The following is a 24,928-nucleotide window of genomic DNA, read 5'->3' as shown; positions in this document are numbered from 1 at the left end:
CAAGATGAGTTGGTGAGTGTATTATGTATGTAGCACTGTAGCACTGTCATCCCGTTGTTCATTGATTTGCTTGACCTGGCACCAGTAACGTCTCCATTGTGAGACTTGTTACTGTTTTTGGTATATCGAGTATACCACGGGTAGCTTGCCAGGCTCTGCTGTATGGGCAGGATACTCTGGGTAGCTTGTCGGGCTCTCTGAGAGGGACGGAGGAATCAAACCCGGGTCAGCCGCGTGCAAGGCAAGCACCCTACCCTCTGTGCTATCGCTCCAGTCAGTATTATGTCTAATAGTTATAAATCTGTTTGAGTTCAAATAATGGCTCTGGAATTCAGTGATAATTATGTGGCATACTAAAATAAAACACACTTTAGGTTAGACTCCTTTTGATGAGATCTATGCCTCTTTCTTGGATTTAAAAAAAAAGGGAAAACTGAATGACTCAAATATAAAGTTGGGGCCACACTTATGATTTTATGAGCCAATATTAAAAGTTAGAAGCCCTGGGATAGAGTACCCACAATATGTCTATCATCTCAGGACCTCAGCATGTGAATAACAGTGATACTAATATGTATGCATATGTCATGTTCTAGAAAACCAACCTATATTCCGACTTCATTCATTCTATTAGAAATAAGAAGAGGGGGAAAGAGTGATAGCACAGCAGGTAGGGCGTTTGCCTTGCACATGGCCGACCTGAGTTCAATCCCCGGCACCCCATATGGTCCCCCAAGTACTGCCAGGAGTAATTCCTGAGTGCAGAGTCATGAGCACCCCTGAACAATGCTGGGTGTGACCCAAAAATCACACAAAAAAATAAATTACATTTATTCAAATAAATTGTGGTTTACACTAAAGGACAATTTAATTTGCTAGTGAATAAATCACATGTGGAAATTATCTGAAGGATCAAAATAGTTTTTGGTAACATCTTAGTCATATAGACAAAATTTAAAAAAAAGAAAGAAGAAGAAAGGATTCCATTTTATCTGATGATTTTGTTTGTAAGTTTGTCACATTTTTCCCTATGTCTTAACTTATTTTGTCAGCAATAGGGCCTGCATAATACGTGGTACAAGAGATTTTGACAAATATGAATAGAAAGCCACAAGCAATTTTTGCTTTTTGGGTCCCACCCAGCGATGCTCAGGGGTTACTCCTGGCTCTGCACTCAGGAGTTACTCCTGGCAGTGCTCGGGGGAACATATGAGATGCCAGGGATAGAACCCAGGTCGGCTGCGTGCAAGGCAAATGAAATGCCCTACCCCGCTGTGCTATCGCTCCAGCCCCACCACAAGCAATTTTTAAAGAAAAAGCAGATACTACACACTTTTTCAAAACTCAAAGCCAGTTCTGTTTGTTTGTGGGGCCACACTTAGCAGTGCTCAGGACTTACTCCCAACTCTGTGCTCAGGGATCCCTTCTGATGGGGCTCAGGCATCATATGTGGTGCTGAGGATGGAATCCAGATCCATGCATGCAGGGAAGTGCCAAAAATTCTGCACTATCCTCTAACCCCAAAGCCTCTTTTATTTATTTATTTATTATAAATTCATTCACAATATTTTATTACACGCAATATTTCACCACCAATTCCACCACCATTACATCTTTCCACCACCACTATTTTGAATTTTCCCACCACCACCCAAGCCTGACCCAAAGGCAGATGCTAAATAATTTATTTTGTATTGCTTGTTATGAAAATCTGCCAAAGCCACTTATTTTGAACATAAACATCCTCATGTTTAAACACAGAAACATGCCTATGTGCCAGTTCCCTAGTTTCCCCCTCAAACCCCTCATTCACTCTATAAAATGTCAAGTAAGTGACAACGCATAAACATATGTTATATCCTTTGACAAACTAAAAAAAAAAGTCTATGAGAATGCATTCTTGTAGAAAGATGGGAAAATAGATGAATGATGTAAAGGTTCGTTAAGTTGCATAATAGTTAATTTTACATTTCACTTTGGTTGCACTATATCACCCAGTTTATTGGTCAACGATTATTCTTTATGCTTCTCAAAAGGCATATACTGCATGTGATTAGCATTGATAGACTTTTGACAGTGACACTGTAAGTAAAGACATTGACACTGTAAGTAAAGCAGAATGCAGAGGATCCCAGAGAATCATTTGAAGGCTTCAAAAGCAGAAGTTGAGGTCTCATATTCCAAGAAATTCTCCTTTAAGATCACAACATGAAATTCTATCCAGGTTTCTTGGCTTAAGTCTCAACATTAACTATCTTTTTTATGTAACATTAACTCTTTCAACAAAATAAAAAATGTATCTACTATTACATTTATCCAAATAAATTGTGGGTTTACACTAAAGGACAATCTAAGTTGCTAATGAATAAATCACATGAGGAAATTATCTGAAGGATCAAAATAGTTTTTGGTAACATCTTAGTCATGTAGACAAACCATGAAGCTAATTATAGCTAATACTCCCCTGCATAAAAACAAACTTAAAATGGCATTTGAGCATGAGTCAATCTATTACGGAGTAAGATATTTAACATTTTTAACATAGGTGTAAAATTCAAACCTCCCTTAACATTGAGGTCTTATGCTTCTAATTTCTGGAAAATTTCTTACCTGATTCAAAAAGGTGTCATTTATACAAATGAACTTAGATCACATCTTAAAGCAATTCTCTGGATAACCTTAACTTTATCTAGAACATTATATTATTATAATTGAAAAAATAACTCTGTATTTGACATAAATAAAATCTGCAACAATCCATAGCTTTATGGTTTTTATAAACATGTAAATAAAAATTACATGGAACTAGTTGAAAATAAAAATTGACACACTAGACTTACACAGTATATATTATAAAACTAGATTTAAGAGCCAGAGAGATGGTTCTGTGCCTTGCATGAATTGATGTGGGGTCTACCCCCAGGACCACCTATGATTCACTGAGCACCACGAGGAGTAATCCCTGAGCAAGGAGCCAGAGAAATCCCTGAGCACTTTTGGGTGTGGCCCAAACAAAACAAAAAAAAACACAACTAGATTTATTATTTTCAATTGAAACTTGGCCCATGTGCTTCTTCTAGAGTGAATAGTATGACAACACAAAAGAGGATAGATTATCGTGACTCCCAGTTAAGGACATTCAATCCATTACTCCTATTCGGTGTCAAAGACAACCAAATTGAGTCACTGTATTTGATAGCTGATATGCAACAACAACGAAAAGTATTCATCAAGGGCACATATTATATTTTCAACATGTAAGATTAGTTTTAGATCCGTTAATCCTTAAGAAGTAGTTATTCCTAATGAATATTAGTACTTTTATATCTGATAACATTTCTTAAAAATAATCTTTAGGGGCCAGGGACGAAGTTCAGGGACCTGAAGTGCAGCCCTGGTGTGCATGTGTCCCATCTCAGTCCCGGGCACTGCAGAGCCCTGCTGTGCATGGTCCTGGAGGTTCTTCAAGTACCACCAGGCTTGCTGAGTACTGATGGCTTAGGGTGGTCTCCTGGTTCCCTGAGCACTGCTAGGGAACAGCCCTCCCCAAATAGTCTTTATAAATGCCAACATCTTACAATGACTTTACTTTCATTTTTTGTTTGAAGGGGAAGAACACACCCAGCAGTGCTCAGTGGATTTTCCTGGCTCTGTACTCAGATTGACCCACAGCAGTGCTCAGGGAACCACATGTAGTACTAGAACATGAACCAGGGATGTAACCTATTTAGTCTCAAGCAAGAAAGGTACTTTATCTCCTATATCTTCTCTCTGTTGTCTAGGCTTTATTTTTAGACTTTTAGACTACTTTTCTATATTTACATATTCTATTAGAAAGTAAATAGTGCATTAGAAATGGTACCTAGTTCAGTTATAGATAAGAAATAAATAAGAGAAAATATTTTAGTTATATCTTGCTTTTAACTGTCCATAAAAAGAGAACTGTGGTAGACATTCTTCATAAAACAAGTCTCCACTAAAGCAGAGTTACTTACTGAGTGCAGAGTCATAGGAGGTAGAATTGTGTTCTCCTCTCATGAAAGGATATGGAGACAGGTAAGCATGGGTACAGTTCTTTGTTTGAGGCTGATTGGCTAGAAAGGAAACCAAATTTGTTATTGAGAAGCTGAGTGTAGACCCTAGAAGAAAATTGAAAGAGGATCAACATCATGCACAGCCAAAAGAGAACTGCAGGCTCAATGAATGAATTCATAGAATTGTTGCGTGAAGGATAAGACTTCCTAAAATAAAGTTATTGAGAGAACAGTAAATTGTCTAAAACATACAAGTCATGGTACAGTTCAGTGTAGATAATCTCTTTAATGTCACCTTAAAATGGAAGACACCACATTTTACTTACTTTCAGAAACTTCTTCAGTTTCTGACTTGGTATTTAGAAAGTGTTATAAAAATAATTATTTAAACATTATTAAAAACTATGAATTTAGATTGTCCTTTTGATGAGTCACAATTTATATAAACTTATATATATATTTTTAGGAAAGGGGTGCAAATTATATGTATTGCAAATTACTAATTTGAAAACATGTTTAGCATTTAAGTCACAAAAATAATGTTGATGTTTCTTGAAAACTTGAAGGCTTATAATATTCCCTTTAAGAAAGAGTAAAATATTCTTCTGAATTCAAAGTCCATGACAAAATCTCTCTTATACAATATGACATTTTACTTTGCCACATTTCAAATAATTTTATTGGCAGATTGTATACTTATTATCTAACCCAAATGACTATAAAATTTTCAGTCTAGTATTTCTCTCAAAATGCCATTTTATCATTACTACGTTCCTTTTACATTTGTCAACTTGCCATCACCTTGCTTACATCTGTGATCTATACACACTAGATTTATCATGGGAGTACTTAATAGGGATCCAGAAAAGTAAGCTTTAGGGAAATAAACATTTTTTTGGTGAACACAAGATAACCAGTTGTTTTAAGTGACTTGATTTTCAATGATTTGCACAAATAGGGTACATAGTTGAAAGAATGTCTCATATTTTTAAACACTCTATTCTATTACCAAAAAGAGAACTTCAAAATGTCTGCTTGAGAATAAAAACATCAAAAGAGAAAGGCATTTATTGATATTGTCCACAAACTTGGGTAAGGCCTGAATAAAGAAAGCTTTCATCTACCACGAGCAATTAAGTTTTATTACAAAAGAGAGGTTTGCTTTGAAGTCATGAATATAAAATCATACACCTTTATGATTTTTAAATTGATATTTCAACAACTTATAGCTACAGATGAAAATATACCTATCAAACAAAATATTATAGGTAATATTTGTTTGCTAGGACTGGTATATTTTAAATATGTGTAAGGAAAATGTAGTTTGCTATAAATATTCAGACTCCTTTATATTAAAATAATTATTCAAATAGCCATTTATGCTTAGAGAGAAGAAATTATTCATGACTTTTATAATGATTTCCTATTATTTCCACAATTAAGAATGTAATTCTATTTTGTAAGTAACATGTACTAAATAAATTATTTTTGTTTTAAAGACAAAGAGTAAGTTTCACTTACTGTACCAGAACTTCCAGATATTAGAATTATTTTCTTCCACAATCCCATGAAACCAGCATCTCCAGAAGAATCCTTCATGATGGAAAGTTATATTCTCTATCTGCATCAAATGAGAATCAAGTCACTTTACATCAACACAGGAAGATGATTTTAATTACCACATCCAGAAAACTTTTTAAGTAATATACATTATTTCTATTAATAACGATCAGTAGCTTTTTATATATCTTTTTTATGAAGAAATAAAGACTCCACAACTTTTCTCTGCTTTCAGTAGTAGATATAAAGCTATTCTTGCTATCAATTACATCAATATTTTGAAGAAGAAACGCACATTCTGTTCACCTGAACACCGTCCCACTTCAGTTGCAAGAAGCCAATAGTCCGATCCAAAGGCCACCAAAAAGAGTAAAACCCCCAAAGCGCCAAAAAGAGCCCCAAAGAAGATGGCAACATTCAGTCTCATTCTCAAGCCACTATTTTCCTGTATATAATATTGAAAAAAAAATTTAAGTGACAGACACCTAGCTTCTTAATAAAAAAAAGTATATATAATATAATATATATAAATAAAAGATTTGATTAGGCAAAATCTTTTTGAGAAACCACTCCTGTCTTGTTTTGGTGGCTCCTTGCTCACACCCAGACACTGAGTTTGTATTCCCTTTGCTCTCTGCTGGGGGAACTCCAGCTCAACAGCTGAAAACGGTCTGCTATTTTAGGACACTGATTGAGGAACTGTCTGCCTCCCATGGGGATCAAAAAATAGTTGACCTTCCCCTGACTATAGAGAGGAGTATCATGATCTGGTTAGAATGATAATTATTGCTATTGGATAATCCATAGAAGTGGAAAGAGGATGGAGTGGCATGAAATCATTGACACTGTCACATTCAGATGAGTGCTCACAAAATCAGGATGGGACTGGACAGATAGTTCCAATGACATATCATATTTTTATCAAGCCTAAACCCTGAGTTCAATACTGAGGACCACAAATTCACTCTGAACCCCACAAGGCCAGCACCAAACCTTAAAACCCAAATGCCTGAGCCATTGTCAAAAGTGGTCTCTATTCACAAAGAAAATTTACTGTCTCATAAACTACCTAAAATATAAAAAAAAATTTACACATTAAATATATTTTATTTTATTTTTTTAAAATTTTATTTTATTGAATCACCATGAGATATAGTTACAGGCTTTCATGTTTGAGTTACAATCATACCAAATATATTTTAGAAATAGTACTTTCCAAATAAGCTCTCAGACTTTGTAAACATTTTTCCAAATAATCATCCTAAAGTAGGCTGATTAAAAACTGGAAAAGAAATAAAAAAAAAAGCAAAAAAAAAACTGGAATAAAAAATGTATTGTTTTCTGGATTACAATAAAAGAATCTCTTACATTTTATCTTTCTTTCTTCTTCATTTTAAATATCCACCTTTTATTTGAAACCCATTCCATCCACCAGTTAGCAAAAAGATGTTTATTTTATTCATGTCTCTTCTCTTTACTGCTTGTATATTTTTCTTTTCATGTCTGAACATGCCAGAAAGTATTTTTAAGGATTTGTAATATTTCAATAACAGCAATATTTTAAGACTTGCATTGTCACTACAATTGCTTTTATGTTCTGTAAAGTAGCATTTGTCACCATACGTTTTAAAGAGTCATCTAAAATCTACCTATTTCCTTCGCTGTTTATTTTTGTTTAACATCAGTTAGAACTCTAGGTCAGAATTCGGTTAAAGCACAATGATGAATCCTTACCGAAGATGTTAGTGTTTGGCAAGCACCAGCTCTACACAGCAGGAGATGAGCAGAGAAATTTTAAGTCTGGATCATTAGCTATACAGTTAAATGGAACATAAGAGTATATCCAAGCTTACCATTGGATATGAGTTCAATTCAACTTTTTAAGATTCTTTGTGTCATCAAATTATATTTGCATTTGAAGATACCCTGTCTACCTCACTCTGTCTGAATTTCTGCCAAAATTTGTGCAAAAAGATGCTTTGCTCTGCTTAAAATATTTATTTTAAAGGAGAAACCAGGGCAATAGTACAGTGGGTAGGGAATTTGTCTTGTATGCACCCAGCCCAATTCAATCCCCACCATCTCATTTGGTCCCCAGAGTATTATCATACCAGGTGTGATCCCTGAGCACAGCAGGAGTCAGCCCTGAACAGTGCTGAATAGGGTCCCCAAACCAAAAATAAAATAAAATATTTATTTAAAACTATATATTCCCATTGTTCCTGGCTCTTCAAGTCAGCATTTTCATGGTCATGGAATAGGCGTTTGGCTTAATTCCAGCTTTGATTCCACTGTTGACAAGAAGTGTCCCCTCTGGAATTGATGTTCTCTCCCAACTGATTAGAGCAAGTTTGAAGAACAAGTTGAGAGACACTGGGAAGTGTGTCTGATATGAAGGAGCAGTTCCCTCCTGATTATGGCTAGAAAGGCATGTGCAGACCCATTTTGATTAGAATGTTTTAAATTTTGATTAGTCTTATTATCGGCTGTCTTCCCTGGGGCCCCTCGGAGGGGATGGGCTCCAGCTTCCCTCCCACCCCGAGCAGAGCTCCAGGCAGCTGAAGACCACAGGAACCTATGCTGGAGGCCCCTCTCCACACATTCGGACAGGCCTCATGCATGAAGGTACTGGGAGAGGAATCCAGGTGTGTGTAATCCCATCAACGGCCAAAATCCAGAGAGACTTATCAACGGCCAAAATCCAGAGAGAGACTTAAAACAAAGCTCTCAGAAGCGGCGGACACACGATATCTTTAGCCTACTTCTCCCTCTAGGAGAAACTGGCAAGCCTTGCAAGCTTCCCATGGTGTATTCATATGCAAAATCCAGTAACAAGCTGGATCTCATTCCCCTAACCCTGAAGAGCCCCAAGTGCAACATCGTTAGAAGGGCTGAGTTGAGATAGACTCCTAAGATCTCAGGGAAAGGACGAAATGAGATGTTACTGAGCCCGCCCGAGAAATTGGTGATTAACAGGATTTCGTGATTATTATGAGCTAAAATTTAGCAGTTCACAAAAACACTGCAAATAGACTACTGGGGAAGCCAAAGCTCTCACTTTCCTATACCCTCTCTCGCACTTCTCTAACCAAGAGCTAGTTTGTTACAGGGAAAATCTTTGGCTTATCAATAAATATAAGTCAACCTCTGTTAATCATAACTGCTGTAAGAAACAAAGTTCTTGTATATTAGTTTCTTTATTTATTCTCTAGTTTGCAAGATTATATGGCTAAAGAAAATGAGTATTTTGACATTACATCATGCCCAAAATGGAGTATGTTATTAGCAGAATATTTACAAGCTCCTGCTGAACTTGTTGATTGAGCATGGCTACTTAATATTATGTAATAAAAGGAATTTATCCTAAAAAAGTAAAATAAAAGGATACATGCTCCTGTATCTATTACGACCTACAGATCTCCTGAGCGTTATAAGTTAAGCCCTCTATTGACATAGAACTATGCAGTGTTTTGAAGAAATAATCATCTCATGTTTTGTCAATCCACAACCCCCACTCCTCTCTGAAGCATAAACTTCTTTTTCTAAGAGAAACCTTCTATTTCCTTGAACTATCTTTGGATTGCTACAATCCAAACCTCATTTCTTTGCTGTTACTTTCAAGAGTCAGTTTAATAAATGAGGCATAATCAATGAAATATTCATAACATGATAACTTAATGTTACCATCTTTATTTTCCATCTTTATTTTTAGATACAATGATAAACATAATTAATGGTCTCATAACTGTGTGATCTGCAAATATTAAAGTACACAGAAATATCTGTACATGGATTGTACACTTCAGCCCAATTTAATCATGAGAATAATTAAAAGAAAAGGAGAACTTTATTTGGCTAGAGTAGTAATACTAAGAAGAATCACACTTGGGAGTCCCACACTAGCCCCACACTGCCACTGCCCAGTCCAGTAGCAATGAACACATGGCAATGGGAGGTTGGTGGACACAGCATCCCCATCAGGTAACCTACCTACCACCTGGTTGTCCAGAATCCCCTACTGGCTATCACAGTGCAGATAGTCAGGTCAGAGCAGCAAACAAGCCCATTCACATCTAATTAATATTGGTTTCACATGGGAGTTTTAAGAAAGGAAAGTTGGTGGCAAGAGACTTTCCGAAATTACAAGTAGCCAGAGTCCCACACTACAGAGGACGCCTATAAACACCAAGGGATCTCCACTCTGTCTCTGACTACTAATAGACTACTACTACTTAAACTCAGTCTGGTAGAGAGGTGTCTCAGCGTCGGGACTGTCTGTGAGCAGCTGGAAACACACACACACACACACACACACACACACATACACACACACACCACCACGACTACCAGCACCACCACCACCGCCACTCAACCAGGGATGATAATAATAATAATAATAATAATAATAATAATAACAAGAAATTGAGCTGTACCAACTAATGATCAAGTCTAGGAAGAAGGACCAGAGATAATACAGCAGGTAGGGCACTAATCTCATGTGCAGCGGATCAACCATCTTTGATCCCCAGCATACCATACGTTCCCCCAAGCCTCCTAGGACTGATTCCTAAGTGCAGAGCCAGGAAAAACCCCTGAGCACTGACACATAAAAGAAAGATGTGTCAGATTAGTTCTATATTATGTACATCAGTCTTCTCCTATCCTGTCTTTACCTAAAGACTATTCTTTTTTTTTAATTTTTTATTTTATTCTTTAATTAGTGAATCACCGTGAGGGTACAGATACAGATTCACACATTTTAGAACTTGTTTTTCCCTCACACAATGTTCACAAACACATCCTTCCACCAGTGCCCATTCTCCACCACCAGTAAAACCAGTATCCCTCTCCCCCCAAGCCCATCTCTCCCCCACCCCACCCTGCCTCTGTGGCAGGGTATTCCCTCTTGATCACTCTCACTCTCCAATTGGGTGTTGTGGTTTGCAATAGGGGTATTGAGTGGCCAATGTGTTCAGTCTCTAGTCTACTTTCAGCACACATCTCCCTTCCCGAGTGGGATCTCCAACCACATTTTGTTTGGTGTTCCCTTCTCTATCTGAGCTGCCTTTTTTCCCCAGCAAGTGAGACCAGCTTCCAAGCCATGGAGCCAACCTACTGGTACATATTTCTACTATTCTTGGATATTAGTCTCCTATTCTGTTATTTTATATTCCACAGATGAGTGCAATCTTTCTATGTTTGTCTCTCTCTTTCTGACTCATTTCACTTAGCAGGATACTTTCCATGTTGATCCACTTATATGCAAAGTTCATGACTTCATTTTTTCTAACAGCTGCGTAGTATTCCATTGTATAGATGTACCAGAGTTTTAGAACTCAAAAGTAAAATAACTTAAAAATCCTTAAGCTAGAATTTTAGATTTGATTCAGGTTTAACAGACTGACTTCTTTCCAATTCCTCCTATCTTCCCACTTGGCTACATCTACCCCTTGGGCCCCTCCCCCTGAATTTTTGCCTATTCTGCTTCTTTGATTAAAAGGCTCCTTTCTTCCTTCCTTCCTTCCTTCCTTCCTTCCTTCCTTCCTTCCTTCCTTCCTTCCTTCCTTCCTTCCTTCCTTCCTTCCTTTCTTTCTTTTTCTCTTTCTTTCTTTCATCTCTCTTTGTTTCTCCATTTCTTTCATTTTTCTTAAAATGTCTTTCCTTTTCTTTCTTTTATCTCTCATTCTTATTTTTTCTTTCCTTTTGTTTTCCATTTTGGAGTTTTGGAGTCACATCCAATTGTGCTCAGGGCTCACTCCTGGTAGTACTCAGGAAAAGAAAATGATTTCCTTACATCAGACAGATTCTTCTTTAATTCTCAAAAAAATGTTTATCAAGCTCCTATTATGTGCTACATGTTTTTCTGGGATTTAGGTCATCAGTAAAATTCTCAAGGAACACTGTTTATACAACTCAGAGCCTTTCTACATATTTGATAAGTCCCACTTCTAGATTTTAAAAAAAGTAAACATTTGTAATAATATTAGTATTTGTGTTTTAGGAATACAATATTACTGCACCACACATATGGCCAAAGTATCCAAATCCTTCCAACAACTGACCCTTCTCATTCACTTCCCCCCACATGCCCCCGCTTCTCCGTCAGTTCATTTCTGTAGGTAGATTTATTCTCATTGACTATTATCTATCCCCCTCTATTGTTGCTTTATATTCCATACATGAGCAAGATCATTTGATATTTGTCTTTGTCCTTGTAATTTATTTAACTTAGCAGACGTCTCTATTTCCATTCAAATTGCAGTGAAATACAAGATACGATCTCTTCAACAACTTGGAGTATTAAATTGTCCATGTATGCCACAATTGCTTTACCCACTTATCTGTTGTGGGCACTTAGGTTGTTTTAAAATCTTGCTATTGTAAATAGTGAATGAACAAAAAAGGTGTAATATATCATTTTGATTTAATACTTTCATATTCTTGAGATAGAGTTCAAGATATGTAATTACTAGGTCAAGTGGTAATTTAAATCTTCAAATTTTTGATTTGCCATATACTGTTTTCTATAGAGATTTATCCTGACTATAACTTACCTACAATGACTGAGGGGTTATTTCCCTGTCAGCACAGGTTGTTTACATTTTTTTGTTTGTATTTGAACCACATGTGAGTTGGTTCTGCACTCAGGGATCAATCTTGGAAGACTCAGGGGATATATGTGGTGCAGGGTATCAAACATATATCAGTCATGTGCAAGGTTAATGCCTTATCTACTATACTGTATCTCCATACCCCAAAACATTTTGGGGAATCAAGGTTTATGTTCATCTGTTCTCAGGGCTTATGTCTAACTCTATGTTCAGGGATCACTCCTGACAGATTCAGGGGACCATATGTGGTGCAAGGAACTGAATCCGGGTTAGCTACATGCAAGGCAAACTCTCTACCTGCTGTACTATTTCTCTGGCCCCCAATATTTTTGATATAGGTACTTCTAACTGATGTGAGATGATGCTTTATCACCACATTGAATTGCATTTCTATAATAGTCAGTGATAATTAACACTTTTTCATATCCTATTGGCTATCTATTAGTCTTCTTTTCGAATAAATGAAGCAGACATTTAACTCATCTCCCCATTTTTTTAAACAAGATTGTTCCATTATTGTTTAGTTCAGTGAGTGATTTATATATCTTGTATATTAGCCACTCACCAGATGAATGGCATGATAATATTTTTTCCATGCAGGAGGGTGTCATTTTATTTTAGCTATTATTTATTATATGGGCATAAACTGCTTATTTAAGTGCAGTTATGTTAATTTATGTTTTTGTTTACTTGTCATTGAAGTTGCATCATTGATGATAATTATGATGTCAATGTCAGTGAGAGTACTGCCGATGTTTTCCTTGATGTCTCTTATGGATTGAGGCCTAACACCTAGGTCCTTAATCCATGTTAAAGATTGAATATGTTGAATCAGCTGTTGTGTATGTTGTGAGGCAGTAGTCTAGTTTCATATCTCTGTTGCTTCTCAATTCTCTCAATATTTTTTTGAGACTTGCCATTTTATGTTCTTCACATCTTTGTCATAAGTTAATTATACATATATTCTGAGAGTTTACTTGAAAGCTCTCAATTCTATTTTATTGGTGAGAGTCGCATTTTATTCCAATGTTTAAATTCAGGAAATGCAATGCTTGCTTTCTTTTCTTTTTTTTTTTTTGGTTTGAGAAGGGTGAATTGTTTTTCATATTATAATTGCTTTTGCTTTTTGGAGGATTCTATAGTTCCACAAACATTTCAGCAGTATTTGTTCTATGTCGTCAAAAGTTTCAAGGAGAATTTTTATAGGAATTGCCATAAATCTATATATTGTTTGGGATAGGACAGACATTTTTAACACTTAATTCTTCCAATCCATGGACATGGGATTTTTTTTAGTTTCTTATGCCTTCTTCTAATTCTTACCATGGTGATTTATGGTATTCAAGAAATAAGTATTTCAGCTCCTCTGTTATCTTGATTCCTAAATACTGGATTTCTGAAATTTCCCCTTGGGCCTGGTGGTGTACTGAAGATTCCCAGATCATGATCACTACTAATCCAGGTAGTCTCTCCCAGAAAAACAACCCATAGAAACTTGAAGGAAGATGGGGACAGCAACCAGAAAAAGGAGTGGTTATAACTCATAGTGAGCACAGTCAAAGACCTTAGGGGCTGCAGGCTCCAGGAGAGGTACCCCTTCAAATATTCTTGGACACCAGAGAAACAGTGAAACAGACAAGCAGAGATAACTTGCAAAATCAGATATCAGGAGATACAATGTGGATCTAAAAACACTAGTTTGGGTTTGTTTTCCAACTTTGAAAGCTCCTTGAACTCTTTCGTCATCCCTGCCTTTTATCCCTTCATCTTGATTGCTCCAACTTGACATAATTTCATTTGCAGGGCTTCCTGGCTTCCTGGAAATAACTTAGGTTCCTCTGATCACTTAGTGAAATTGTGGCAAAAACAGTTTTTAATTTGATTTTTTTAATTAAAAGAGTTTGAAAATCAAGCATTTAAAATCTAGAGTGCATGAATATAATTAGTATTCCAAGACAGTATGGAAAAATTTCTCTCTTGTCTTTCACAAGTTAAATATAACTTGACAACCAAAGACCCAATGCCAAAAACAATGAGGAGTTTTGTCTGTTGTAAAACAATATCTTTGTTTTGTTAACTTTGATTTTTCACAGGTAAATACATTGAAGTCATATGCAATTTGTGAGTGTTATGTAATTTGTAATTGTAATTTGTCACATGTAATTTGTGAGTGATAATGAACAAAACATTCTTTATTCCTAAATCCTAACTCCCAATTCTGATGATGTTTTAATAGTGTTAATTATTTCAAAATACAATGATACTGTTTAGACAATCTAACAGCAGAATTAAATCTGATCTACCCTAGATTAAATATATATACATACATACATATATATGTACATACATGAATGACAAAACTCAATCCCCTCTCATGTTGAGGAAATTTTTGAATATAAAGATATGATTCACAGATTTAAAATCTTAGAAGCTATGAGATTCATGTTTGAGAAAATTGGAGCATGACTCTTACAGACCTAAAATCTAAAGCCTAAAAATTCTTGCCAAAATTGTCATGATGGGCATGAGGGTATATGTAACTCCAGTATTAATTCTGATCATGTATGTGAATGTTTCATTTGGCAAGGTTCACTAAGAATCTTAGATAATGCACTGCAGGTATATAATGAGAGCACTGTAGCACTACACTGTTGTCCCCTTGTTCATTGATTTGCTCGAGCAGGCACCAGTAACACCTCCATTGTGAAACTTGTTGTTACTGTTTTTAGCATATTGAATACACCACAGGTACCTTGCCAGGCTCTACCGTTCAGGCAGGATACTCTCAGTAGCTTGCTGGGCTCTCTGAGAGGGATGGAGGAATCAAACCCAGGTCGGCAGCATGCAAGGCAAGCACCTTACCCACTGTGCTAGCGTGCTTAGCAGCACATATACTAAAATTGTATATAATGGCACTTTTCCAAAATTTGGGGTTATAAACACATCTAGCCCTCAAATAAAATACAGGTAAGGGATTAGGGTTCAAACACTTTAGACAGAAGCCATTAGACAGAACAATGATCCTAAAATCAATTGCTTCCCTGCTTCCCTGAAAAATTCACACAGATTTTTTAACTGCCAGTGAAGCATCACCACATGTCTCTGTGACTCTAAAACCCTCTTTAACCCCATTTTGTTCTTAGTTTTTCTGTGACATCTCCCTTTCCTGCCTCTCCTTCAATGTGGCAACTAGAACCATATGGTATAATTTTAAAATTATCTGCAAGCCTTTTCTCCTTAACCATAGTAAACAGCAAATAAATGATATGGGGGAATATACGGTTTTTCTTGCTTTTTGTTTGTTTGTTAAATGGCACACTGCCACCTCCCTGATGCCAGCATGATGATCTAGGTGAGTGCTCCATGAAAGCTCAGCTTGCTTAGGCAGAAGTAGATGGGCAGGATGTAACACAGGGGGTAGATGGGCAGGAGGTAACACAGGGAGTAGACGGGCAGGATGTAACACAGGGCAGTAGATGGGCAGGATGTAATACAGGGAGTAGATGGGCAGGATGTAACACCAAGGACATCTTGAGCACTTTCGTGATGGTGAAATGAGGTAATTGTGTACACTAAGATCAAAATTGTCAAGACCCTTATAAACACATAATTTAAATATAATATTTTTATTTTTTAATTAACGCAGTATGATTTACAAGGTTGCTCATGATAGAATTTCAGGCAATGTTTAACACCAATCCCACCACCAGATTATAGAAATGAAGAGAGGGGAGACAGAAATCATGTTTTTCTAAAGCTTAGTTTATTTACCTTTGCTGTCTCTCCAGGCCCACCTACACATCTCAGGTCCTCTGCTTGTTCCTTCAATCTTCCAGATGAGGTTAACGTCCTGGCTGACATGTCTAGGAGCTTTTAAGAACTGGAAGCAGATGTGCCTCTCTTCCAGCTGTGTCCCAGTAGCCTCCATACCATGCCCATTGTTTGCCAGCTCAGCAGGCCCATATCCAAGTCTACAGAGTCAACAGTCACACTGCTTACACTTAGACCTGCTGCCACTGGGTGAAGACAGGTTGATAGGGAAAACAGCAATACTAAATCTAATCTGTCAGAGACTTACAGAGAGAGTAACTGCAAAGATCTATCCTCAGCACAGCAGGGGAACAGCAAACACAGTGAGGAAGACAGGTAGCTGCCAGACAAGCTCAATGAGAGAAAGTGTTAGCATAGTTTACTAGCACCAACTAACCAACTCTGCTAACTCCCAGAAAATGACATTAGTGATACCATATTGAGGATGTTTCATGAGTACAAAGAAAGGATAGCACAAATAGCAAAGCACAAGAAAGTATAAGAGCAAAAGTGAGAACTACAATCCGAAGTGACATAAATGACGAGTATGGTAAGTAACATTAAAAACTCAAGAAAAGTCTGAGCAATGGACTAGTAACCGAGGAAAAGATTAGTGAGACCCAAGATTAGATGCAGAAAACCTCTGAAACTCAACAGAAGATTGAAAAAAAATCTTAAGTGAAATGAATAGCACTTCAGAAGACTAAGGGATGAGTTCCAAAGGAACAATACAAGAATTATCATTACTCCTGAGAACTGGAAGGCAAATGCTGAACAATCACTAGTTTAAGAAATCATGACAACAATTTTCCAAAGTTGAGGAGTTCAGGCATCCAGATCCAAGAGGTCTGAAGAGTGACTCATAAACAAACAAACAAGCAAAAAATAATAAAAATTAAAAAAAGAAAAACAAAACAAAACAAAATAAATAAGAGGTCTGAAGGATCTCAGTGAAAACAGACCTAAAGTGAAAAACTCCAATATATAATCATAATGACAAAAGCAAAGAATATTGAAACACAGAATATTGAAAGCAGAGAGATTGAAAAAGAACTTATGTAGAAGGGAAATATTCATAGCAGAAGTATTAGGGAATTCATAGCCTTGAAACCAGCTTTGCCTCAAGTATTAAAGAAGTTACTTTAGGGGCTGGATCAATAGCACAGCGTGTAGGGCGTTTGCCTTGCACGCGGCCAACCCAGGTTCAATTCCCAGAATCCCATATGGTACCCTGAGCACCGCCAGGAGTGATTCCTGAGTGCAGAGCCAAGAGTAACCCCTGTGCATCGCCAGGTGTGACCCAAAAAGCAAAAAAATATAAATAAGTAAATAAATAAATAAAAATAAAAAAAAGAAGTTACTTTAAAAGACAAGACATATATAGAATGTAATGCCACTTGGCTATTAGAAACTATCAAATCATTGGGGCTGGAGCGATAGCACAGCAGGTAGAGCATTTGCCTTGTATGCGGCCGACCCGGGTTCGATCCCCAGCATCCCATATGGTCCCCTGAGCACCGCCAGGAGTAATTCCTGAGTGCAGAGCCAGGAGTAACCCCTGTGCATTGCCAGGTGTGACCCAAAAAGAAAAAAAAAAAGAAACTATCAAATCATGCAACTTTCTGCTATGTGCATGGATCTGGAGTGTGCTAACTTCATGCAAGTGAACAATGGAACAATCTTTCTCATATGTAGCACTGTCTGTCTGTAGAACTGTCTTTCCATCTGGTACCCGTGGCGTATTTGATATGCCAAAAATAATAACATCAAGTCTCACAATGGAGACGTTACTGGCGCCCACTCTCATGTGTAGGATATTTTAAAAATATATAGTAGGAGAATAACAAGTGATAAAAGACAACAGAAATTGAGAAATTATCTTAAGTAAAAATGTGGGGGGTAGGGCTATTAGGACAATAGTGAACGTAAGTGGACATTCTCGAAGTATGTGGTGATAAAAGGTTTTATGTATGAAACCCTATTATTATATATTATAATGTTATATATTATATAATAATATACTATTATTAATAGTATAATAAACCATGGTGACTAAAACAAAATTTAATAAATTTTAAAAGCAAATAAATAAATAAAAGACAAACTGCTCAGCACTTAGCCACTGAATATGACATTTACTCATGGCATCTGTGCTTGCCCTCTACCACATTAAGAAAAGTCTGTTTATTCCTAGTGTGCTAAGGGTTTTATATTTTTTCAGTAATGAATCAATGTTTTAATTATATTTAATTATATTTATATTTAATTATATTTAATTGAATATTCTATGTTTATTTAGTTGAATTTTTTTTACATTCATAGCACTGTAGCACTGTTGTCCCGTTGTTCATTGATTTGCTCCAGCGGGCACCAGTAATGTCTCCATTGTGAGACTTGTTACTGTTTTTGGCATATGAATACACTACGGGTAGCTTACCAGGCTCTGCCCTGTGGGCGATATACACTCATAGCTTGCTGGGCTCTCCAAGAGGAACAGAGGAACGGAACCCCGTCAGCCACATGCAAGGGGAACACCCTACCTGCTGTGCTTTTACATTCATAATAATTTTTGTTGGGGCTGGACTGAGCTATCAGGGCGAGCCCATGTAGACTGTACCGTACTACGGACAGAAACATAGGGACCCATGAAAATGGGCGAGATTTCTCGTGTGTCCTGACTGGTTTGGATGAAGCTGAACATTTTGCCCCTTCAAGCTGCCTTCAGAAAAATAATTTCAGTATATTGAAAAGAGCAGTTTTCCTTCTCTCACAGAAGCCTGGCTGGTCTTTGACATGCAGATCTCCGGTGTTAGCCAGGCCTGACCTTTGAGGCTGCAAAATGCAGGCTCTGGCCCAGCCTAGTCTTTGGGATGTAGATTTCAGGTGTCTGCCCAGTTTGTATTTGAAGTGTAGATTTCAGGTGGCAGCTCAGCCTAGTCTTTGGGATGTAAATCCAGGTGCCTGTAGCCCAAGAAAGGTTTCAGTTCTGGTTTTGTATCTTTTCCGTCTTAGTTCTGTATCTTTTCCCCCAAGGCTACAGGCCTACCATATGTCTCAATGTTCTTCCTGTAACTCCTTTTGATGCCTTTGGTGACATCACTGTATTGAGCCCTTTAGAGGTACCATGATCAATAAAAGGAGATCACGGGGCTCTCTACCTTTGCCAAGAGCCAGAGAGAGCCTTGGACCTCCATGAAACACATTTCTTCCGCGTTCCTTATCTCAGCGGCTCTGACCACACGAATGTTCACGCAACAGGTTTTTATTATAATCTTTTACTTAATGCAGCTACTTGAGCCTTGCCTATATTTTCTAACATAATGCAAGTGTTCCCTTATTTTTTGTTTGTTTCTTTGTTTTATGGGCCACACCTGTGGTACTCAGGGCTTACTCCTGACTGCACTGGGAGATCACTCTTGGCAGTCTCTGGACGCCAGATGGAGTGCTGGGGATTGAACCCAGGTTGGCTGCATGCAAAGCATGCACCTTACCCACTATACTATCATTCCAGACCCATTGTTCCCTTTATAAAGATAAAACACAATTTTATATTTTATAGACATATTCATGTTTTCCTTTTTTTTTTTTAGAGCAAGCTCCCAGAAGAGAGAGATGCAGTCTCTTGCCTGTGCACTTGGCTGTCTTCCCTGGGGCCCCTCGGAATGGATGGGCTCCAGCTTCCCTTCCGACCCTGAGCAGAGTTCCCAGAGGCCAAAGACCACCTGAACCTAGCCACAGCCATGCTCGAGGCCCCTCTCCACACGTTCGGACAGGCCTCATGCATGAAGGTACCGGCAGAGGAACCAGGTGTGTGAAATTCCATCAGCAGCCAACATCCAGAGACTTAAAAGCAAGCTCCCAGAAGCGCATGGCCGCTTCCCAGCCGCTAGATATCTTAGAACTTACTTCTCCCTCTGGGAGAAAGTAGCAAGCTACTGAGTTTCCTGCCCACATGGGACAGCCTAGCAAGCTTCCAATGGTGTATTCATATGCTAAAGTCAGTAACAAGCTGGATCTCATTCCCCTGGTCCTGAAAGAGCCTTCAATGTGGTACCATTAGGAAGGCCAAATGGAGAGAGCTTCTAAAATCTCAGGGATAAGACGAATAGAGAAGTTACTAAGCCCGCTCAAGAAATCAATGAACAACGGGATTTCGTGATTATCATGGTTTTTTTTTTTTCTTTTTGGGTCACATCTGGTGTATGCACAGGGGTCACTCTTGGCTCTGCACTCAGGAATTACTCCTGGCGGTGCTCAGGGGACCATATGGATGCTGGGAATCGAACCCGGGTTGGCTGCGTGCAAGACAAACGCCCTGCCCGCTGTCCTATCACTCCAGCCCCATGTTTTCCTTTAAATTAAAAAAAAAAATCTCTCTTTACTCTTAACTTAATTGTTTATCTGCAGGATTTTATCTATTTTGTGTAATTTTTAATGAAATAACATGGAACTATTCACATATTAATTTTTAAAAATTATATTCTTATAAAAAGATATAGGTTTTGAAAAATTAGCAACACTTGGTTGATTTACGTTTCTGTGGTATTTCAGGAGTTGGCTCAATTCATCTCTATGTGTATGGAGGTATCAGCACATCCACAATTAAAACATAAACAATTTATCTCCTTTGTGGGATATAAAGAAACATAGTAATGGAAAAACAAATGGCCAAACTCTTTGGAGCTGGAGAGTTTATACGTAAGTGAGGTGGTCAGGAGGGGCCACTAGAAGTCTGCTGGAGGTAAGTGGACTATCTGGAGATGTGTGACATTATAATGTTGTATTCGTTAAAATATAATTAACAGTATTGTAAATTCTAGTACATCAATAAAAATGGTAAAGAAAAGAAAAAAACTAAAAAGCTTCGTTAGACTGGTCAAACTTACTGATTTGAAATGGGTTGAACACTGCCATCTGCTGGCTACAAGTAAAATTAGCATTCCGTACTAAAGCCTGTATTCAGTGTTACGGTTATTTTACGTAATACAAGTATTTTTGTGACAGGAGTTACTATTTTCATAGAATTTGATACTGGTTATCCTTCACTCATATGAACACAAAGTTCAAGGTTCTAATAATTTTATTACATTGAACAAACTGTAGCGAAATCCATAGGTTCAGTCACCTCATTTATTTAGGCAGTTTAAGCTCCATTAAGTTGAGACTACTTACACAAAGATGGTGGTATTAAAAAAAACAAACTTCACTTTGAATGAGAGATGAGTGCCTAGCTTCAGGTTTAATTCTATAAGAAATTCTACTAGTGTACTAACAATAAATCATTTCTAAAATAAAATGAGATCATAGGGGAATTTTTAGCATATAAACTATGCTAGAAATAAAATTATAGAAGTTATAAAATATGTACATAATACATAAACATCTCTTAAATGATTGCATTTTAGTTTACCCATCCCTTTATTTGTAATTCTTTCTGACAGGTACATGTTACATTCCCTACATCATAAACTGTATGAATGCCAAGGATCCTTTCTTCTTTTGCTGTGAAACTGCTCTGCATAAATAGTGTGTGTACTGATTTCAGTCTTTTTTTTTTTTGGCTTTTTTGGATCAGACCCAGGGATGTACAGGGGTTACTCCTGGCTTTGCACTCAGGAATGACTCCTGGGGAAAATATGGAATGTTGGGAATTGAACCCGGGTCTGCCCCGTGCAAGGCAAATGCCCTACCCGCTGTGCTATCGCTCTAGCCCTGATTTCAGTCTTAGAGAAAGGTTTTATTTATCCTGAGCTCTGTGATTATTGCCCTTTACTTTTTTGCCAATAAAAATAATGTACTTTTAATTTCCACTCCTGATCATTTTCCCAAGAAGGGACACATAGGAGTTCAATGAGCCCAATTTAAATTGACTGTCTCAGACCAAAGAATTGGTGAGGCTAAGGTTGTGGGGTGGGAGACATGTTGATGTAATCTTAGTGGCACCCATTCTCCATATAGAACAACTGGCTGATGTTGCATTGGTGTGAAAAAGAAGTCAGGAGGCCAGAGACAGGATGGGGCTTAAGGTACTTGCATGCCTAGCACACAATCAACTCTTTTTTTTTTTTTTTGGGTACCAAATTACTTTATTTGAAGGACTGATACAAATCATAAGACGGAAATAGACGTTTTGGAACTTATAGAAAAGGTCATTAGGGTAACCCCAACATGCACGTACTGCCCGGGTGGCCCGGAGGTCACCGGTAGCTCGGGGAAGCCAGCTTAGTTAAGGCTTAGCTCTCGTTGTCACTGTGACCCAGTGTGTGCTTGTCGAAGAGATACTCCGCCATGCCGGACTCGGGGGCCCCCATCTTGCGCAGGTTGGTGACGTGGTCACCCAGCTCCTTGATGGCCTTCACCTGCTCGTCCAGGTAGTGAGTCTCCAGGAAGTCACACAGGTGGGGGTCGTTCTTGTCAGTGGCCAGTTTGTGCAGCTCCAGCAGGGACTGGTTCACGCTCTTCTCCAAGTGCAACGCACACTCCATGGCGTTCAGTCCGTTCTCCCAGTCGTCCCGATCTGGCTTCTTGATATCCTGAAGGAAAATCCAGCCGCCGCGCTGGTTCTGCAGCTTCATCAGCTTCTCCGCCTGTTCTCGCTCCTCATGAGATTGGTGGAGGAAGTATTTGGCAAAGTTCTTCAAAGCCACATCGTCGCGCTCAAAATAATAAGACATGGACAGGTAGACGTAGGAGGCGTAGAGCTCCAGGTTGATCTGGCGGTTGATGGCGGCCTCCGAGTCCTGGTGGTAGTTCTGGCGAACCTGCGAGGGGGACGCGGTGGTCATGGCGGCGGCTGAGATGGGAACGAGGCGGTGGCGGTGGTGCAGGACAGGCTGCGAGCGGCCGGCGGGGGGCAGCGGGGTGGGACGAGCGCTGGGTTCCGTCCAAGCACTGTTGAAGCAGGAAACCGCGACGACTGTCCGCGAAGGCTGTGGCGAACAGTCAACTCTTTTGATTCCCACCACCACATAAGATCCCCCAAGCCCTGCTAGGAGTGATTCCTGATCACTTAATCCTTACAGGATTAAGCTCTGAGCACAAGTGGGGAAGGAAGAGAAGGAAGGAAGGAAGGAAGGAAGGAAGGAAGGAAGGAAGGAAGGAAGGAAGGAAGGAAGGAAGGAAGGAAGGAAGGGAGGGAGGGAGGGAGGGAGGGAGGGAGGGAGGGAGGGAGGGAGGGAGGAGGGAGGGAGGAAGGGTAGGAGGGAAGAAATGCCGTCAGAGCCATACAAGGAGAAGCTTAGCTTGTCTGCAGGATGAGGGACAGATGCCAAGAGATTCCACATTGGAGTGCCTTAAGTTCTCTGTAATGACATGGTCTTGGACTTGAAACTTTGAGCATATTATAATACTCAATATGACTAAAAAATTTAAATGACAATACCAATAAGCTCCTAGGAGTGCAGGGAACACTGGCAGGGCTCATGCTTATTGCCATGTCACTTAACCTTCACAATAACCCACTGTACTAAGTGCGATGATTTTCTGTTTATCAATGTTGTGATTGATCAATGGCAGGTTATCGATAGTTATCGATATTGAGTATCACCCACTACTTAATTCTGTCTATTGCTCAGAATAAAACCCCACATCTCAGGCATGACCTTTTTCCCCCTTGTGGGAGGGAGGGGAGAGGGAACTGGGGGGGAAGGGGGGCATACTTAGTTGTGCTCAGGGATCACTTCGGCAGTTCTGGGAACTGCACCCCGTTTTCACATAAAAGACAAACACTTTACCTATAAACTTTATCTATTTCTCCATCCTACCTTCTTTCTATGTCGTTGATGATGAGCCTGCTTCCCTAATCCTCTAAACTCTTCAGAAAACTTCAGCCACAGGCATTCCTTACAACTCTGCCCAGACTGTTCATCAATTCCTCCAAGTTGATAACTCCTCACCTCACTCCATCCACAGATCCCACACTCCAGCCGGGGCTCGCGCTGACCCGTGGTCAGGATGTTTCACGCACTGTGCTTTAACGCTTTTACCATCGCGCATTTGTTACTAGTTCCTTTCATGCCCATCACCGTGTTTCTATTTCATGACCTGCTGCTCCGTGCCCAGTCCAGAGGAAGCGGTCCTAACGCTCTGCAAGACGCTCGCATCCAGGGGCGCAGAGGTGGGTGTGTCCGCGAAGGCAGTCGGAGAAGGGGGTGCAGAGGGTCCCAAAGGATGCTGGCAGGCCCTGCTTAAACGCCCGGGGTGTGAGTTGGCCAGGCCCGGGACGCCCAAGGAGGCAGGATTCTCCCAACAGCGTTTCTGGGTGGAGCGTGTTGCCGGGGCTTCCCTTCCCACCCGGAGAAGGACTTCCAGCGAGGCAAGAACGGGCGCAGTGACGCCGCATACCCGGAGCAAAGGAAAACAGAGAAACGTCTATCTCCCCTCCCAGGGTCAGGTCTCACGTTGCTTTTTCCAAACCCGCACGGCAGAACTCAGGGGGCCACACTGGCTGGTTCCCAGCCCCGAATCCCCAGGGCGCCCCGACCCTGCTACTCTGCCAGCTGGAGGAGCCCCAAGTCCACCACGAGGGGCAGCTCCGTGCAAGTCTCTCTAGTCCTGGCCGGGCCCGCACCGCAGGTTGTCAGCCCACAGACACGCCGAGCAGCGTCCCTGCCGTTGTCCCTGCCATCTCGCAGCGCGGCCCGTCACCCGGCGAGCCTCGACCTCGCGCTACGCCGGCTTTCGGGTGCAGGAGTCCCGGATCCCTGCTTAGGTTAGCGCGAGTGGGACCTTCTGCGCACGCGCGGTGCCCGCGCCCGCACCTAGCGGCTGGGGCTGGCGCGCGGTGATCTCTGCGCAGGCGCAGAACGGCGGCCGGCCGGGGAAGATTTCTCTGCGCACGCGTAATGCTCCCGCCCGTTTCCGCTTGGGGCGGGCGCGGGGGCGGGCCCAGGGGTGGGGGCGGGGCCAGGCGAC

The 24,928-nt window shown here is 39.6% G+C and overlaps 2 protein-coding genes across 2 annotated transcripts in view; both read right to left on the bottom strand.

Annotated features, from left to right (window-relative positions):
• The window catches only part of TMEM182 (transmembrane protein 182), a 66,576-nt gene extending 60,392 nt beyond the window's left edge, over positions 1-6,184 (bottom strand). Inside the window, exons 1-3 of the mRNA XM_004617921.2 lie at positions 5,890-6,184; positions 5,556-5,655; positions 3,996-4,094 (exon numbers count right to left, since the gene is read on the bottom strand). Of these exons, the coding sequence (XP_004617978.1) occupies positions 3,996-4,094; positions 5,556-5,655; positions 5,890-6,021 (331 nt within the window). The 5' untranslated portion in view covers positions 6,022-6,184. The remainder of the gene's footprint in view (positions 1-3,995; positions 4,095-5,555; positions 5,656-5,889) is intronic.
• A 15,887-nt stretch (positions 6,185-22,071) lies between these two features.
• On the bottom strand, positions 22,072-22,944 carry LOC101544075 (ferritin heavy chain). The gene has a single exon (XM_004606993.2). It carries the CDS (start codon positions 22,798-22,800, stop codon positions 22,249-22,251), a length of 552 nt encoding a protein of 183 aa, XP_004607050.2. The 5' UTR covers positions 22,801-22,944; the 3' UTR covers positions 22,072-22,248.
• Between the last annotated feature and the right edge of the window lie 1,984 nt (positions 22,945-24,928).

The sequence above is a fragment of the Sorex araneus genome, chromosome X, assembly GCF_027595985.1.
Source record: "Sorex araneus isolate mSorAra2 chromosome X, mSorAra2.pri, whole genome shotgun sequence".
Taxonomy (NCBI): domain Eukaryota; kingdom Metazoa; phylum Chordata; class Mammalia; order Eulipotyphla; family Soricidae; genus Sorex; species Sorex araneus.
This window is presented reverse-complemented; position numbering and strand designations above follow the sequence as displayed.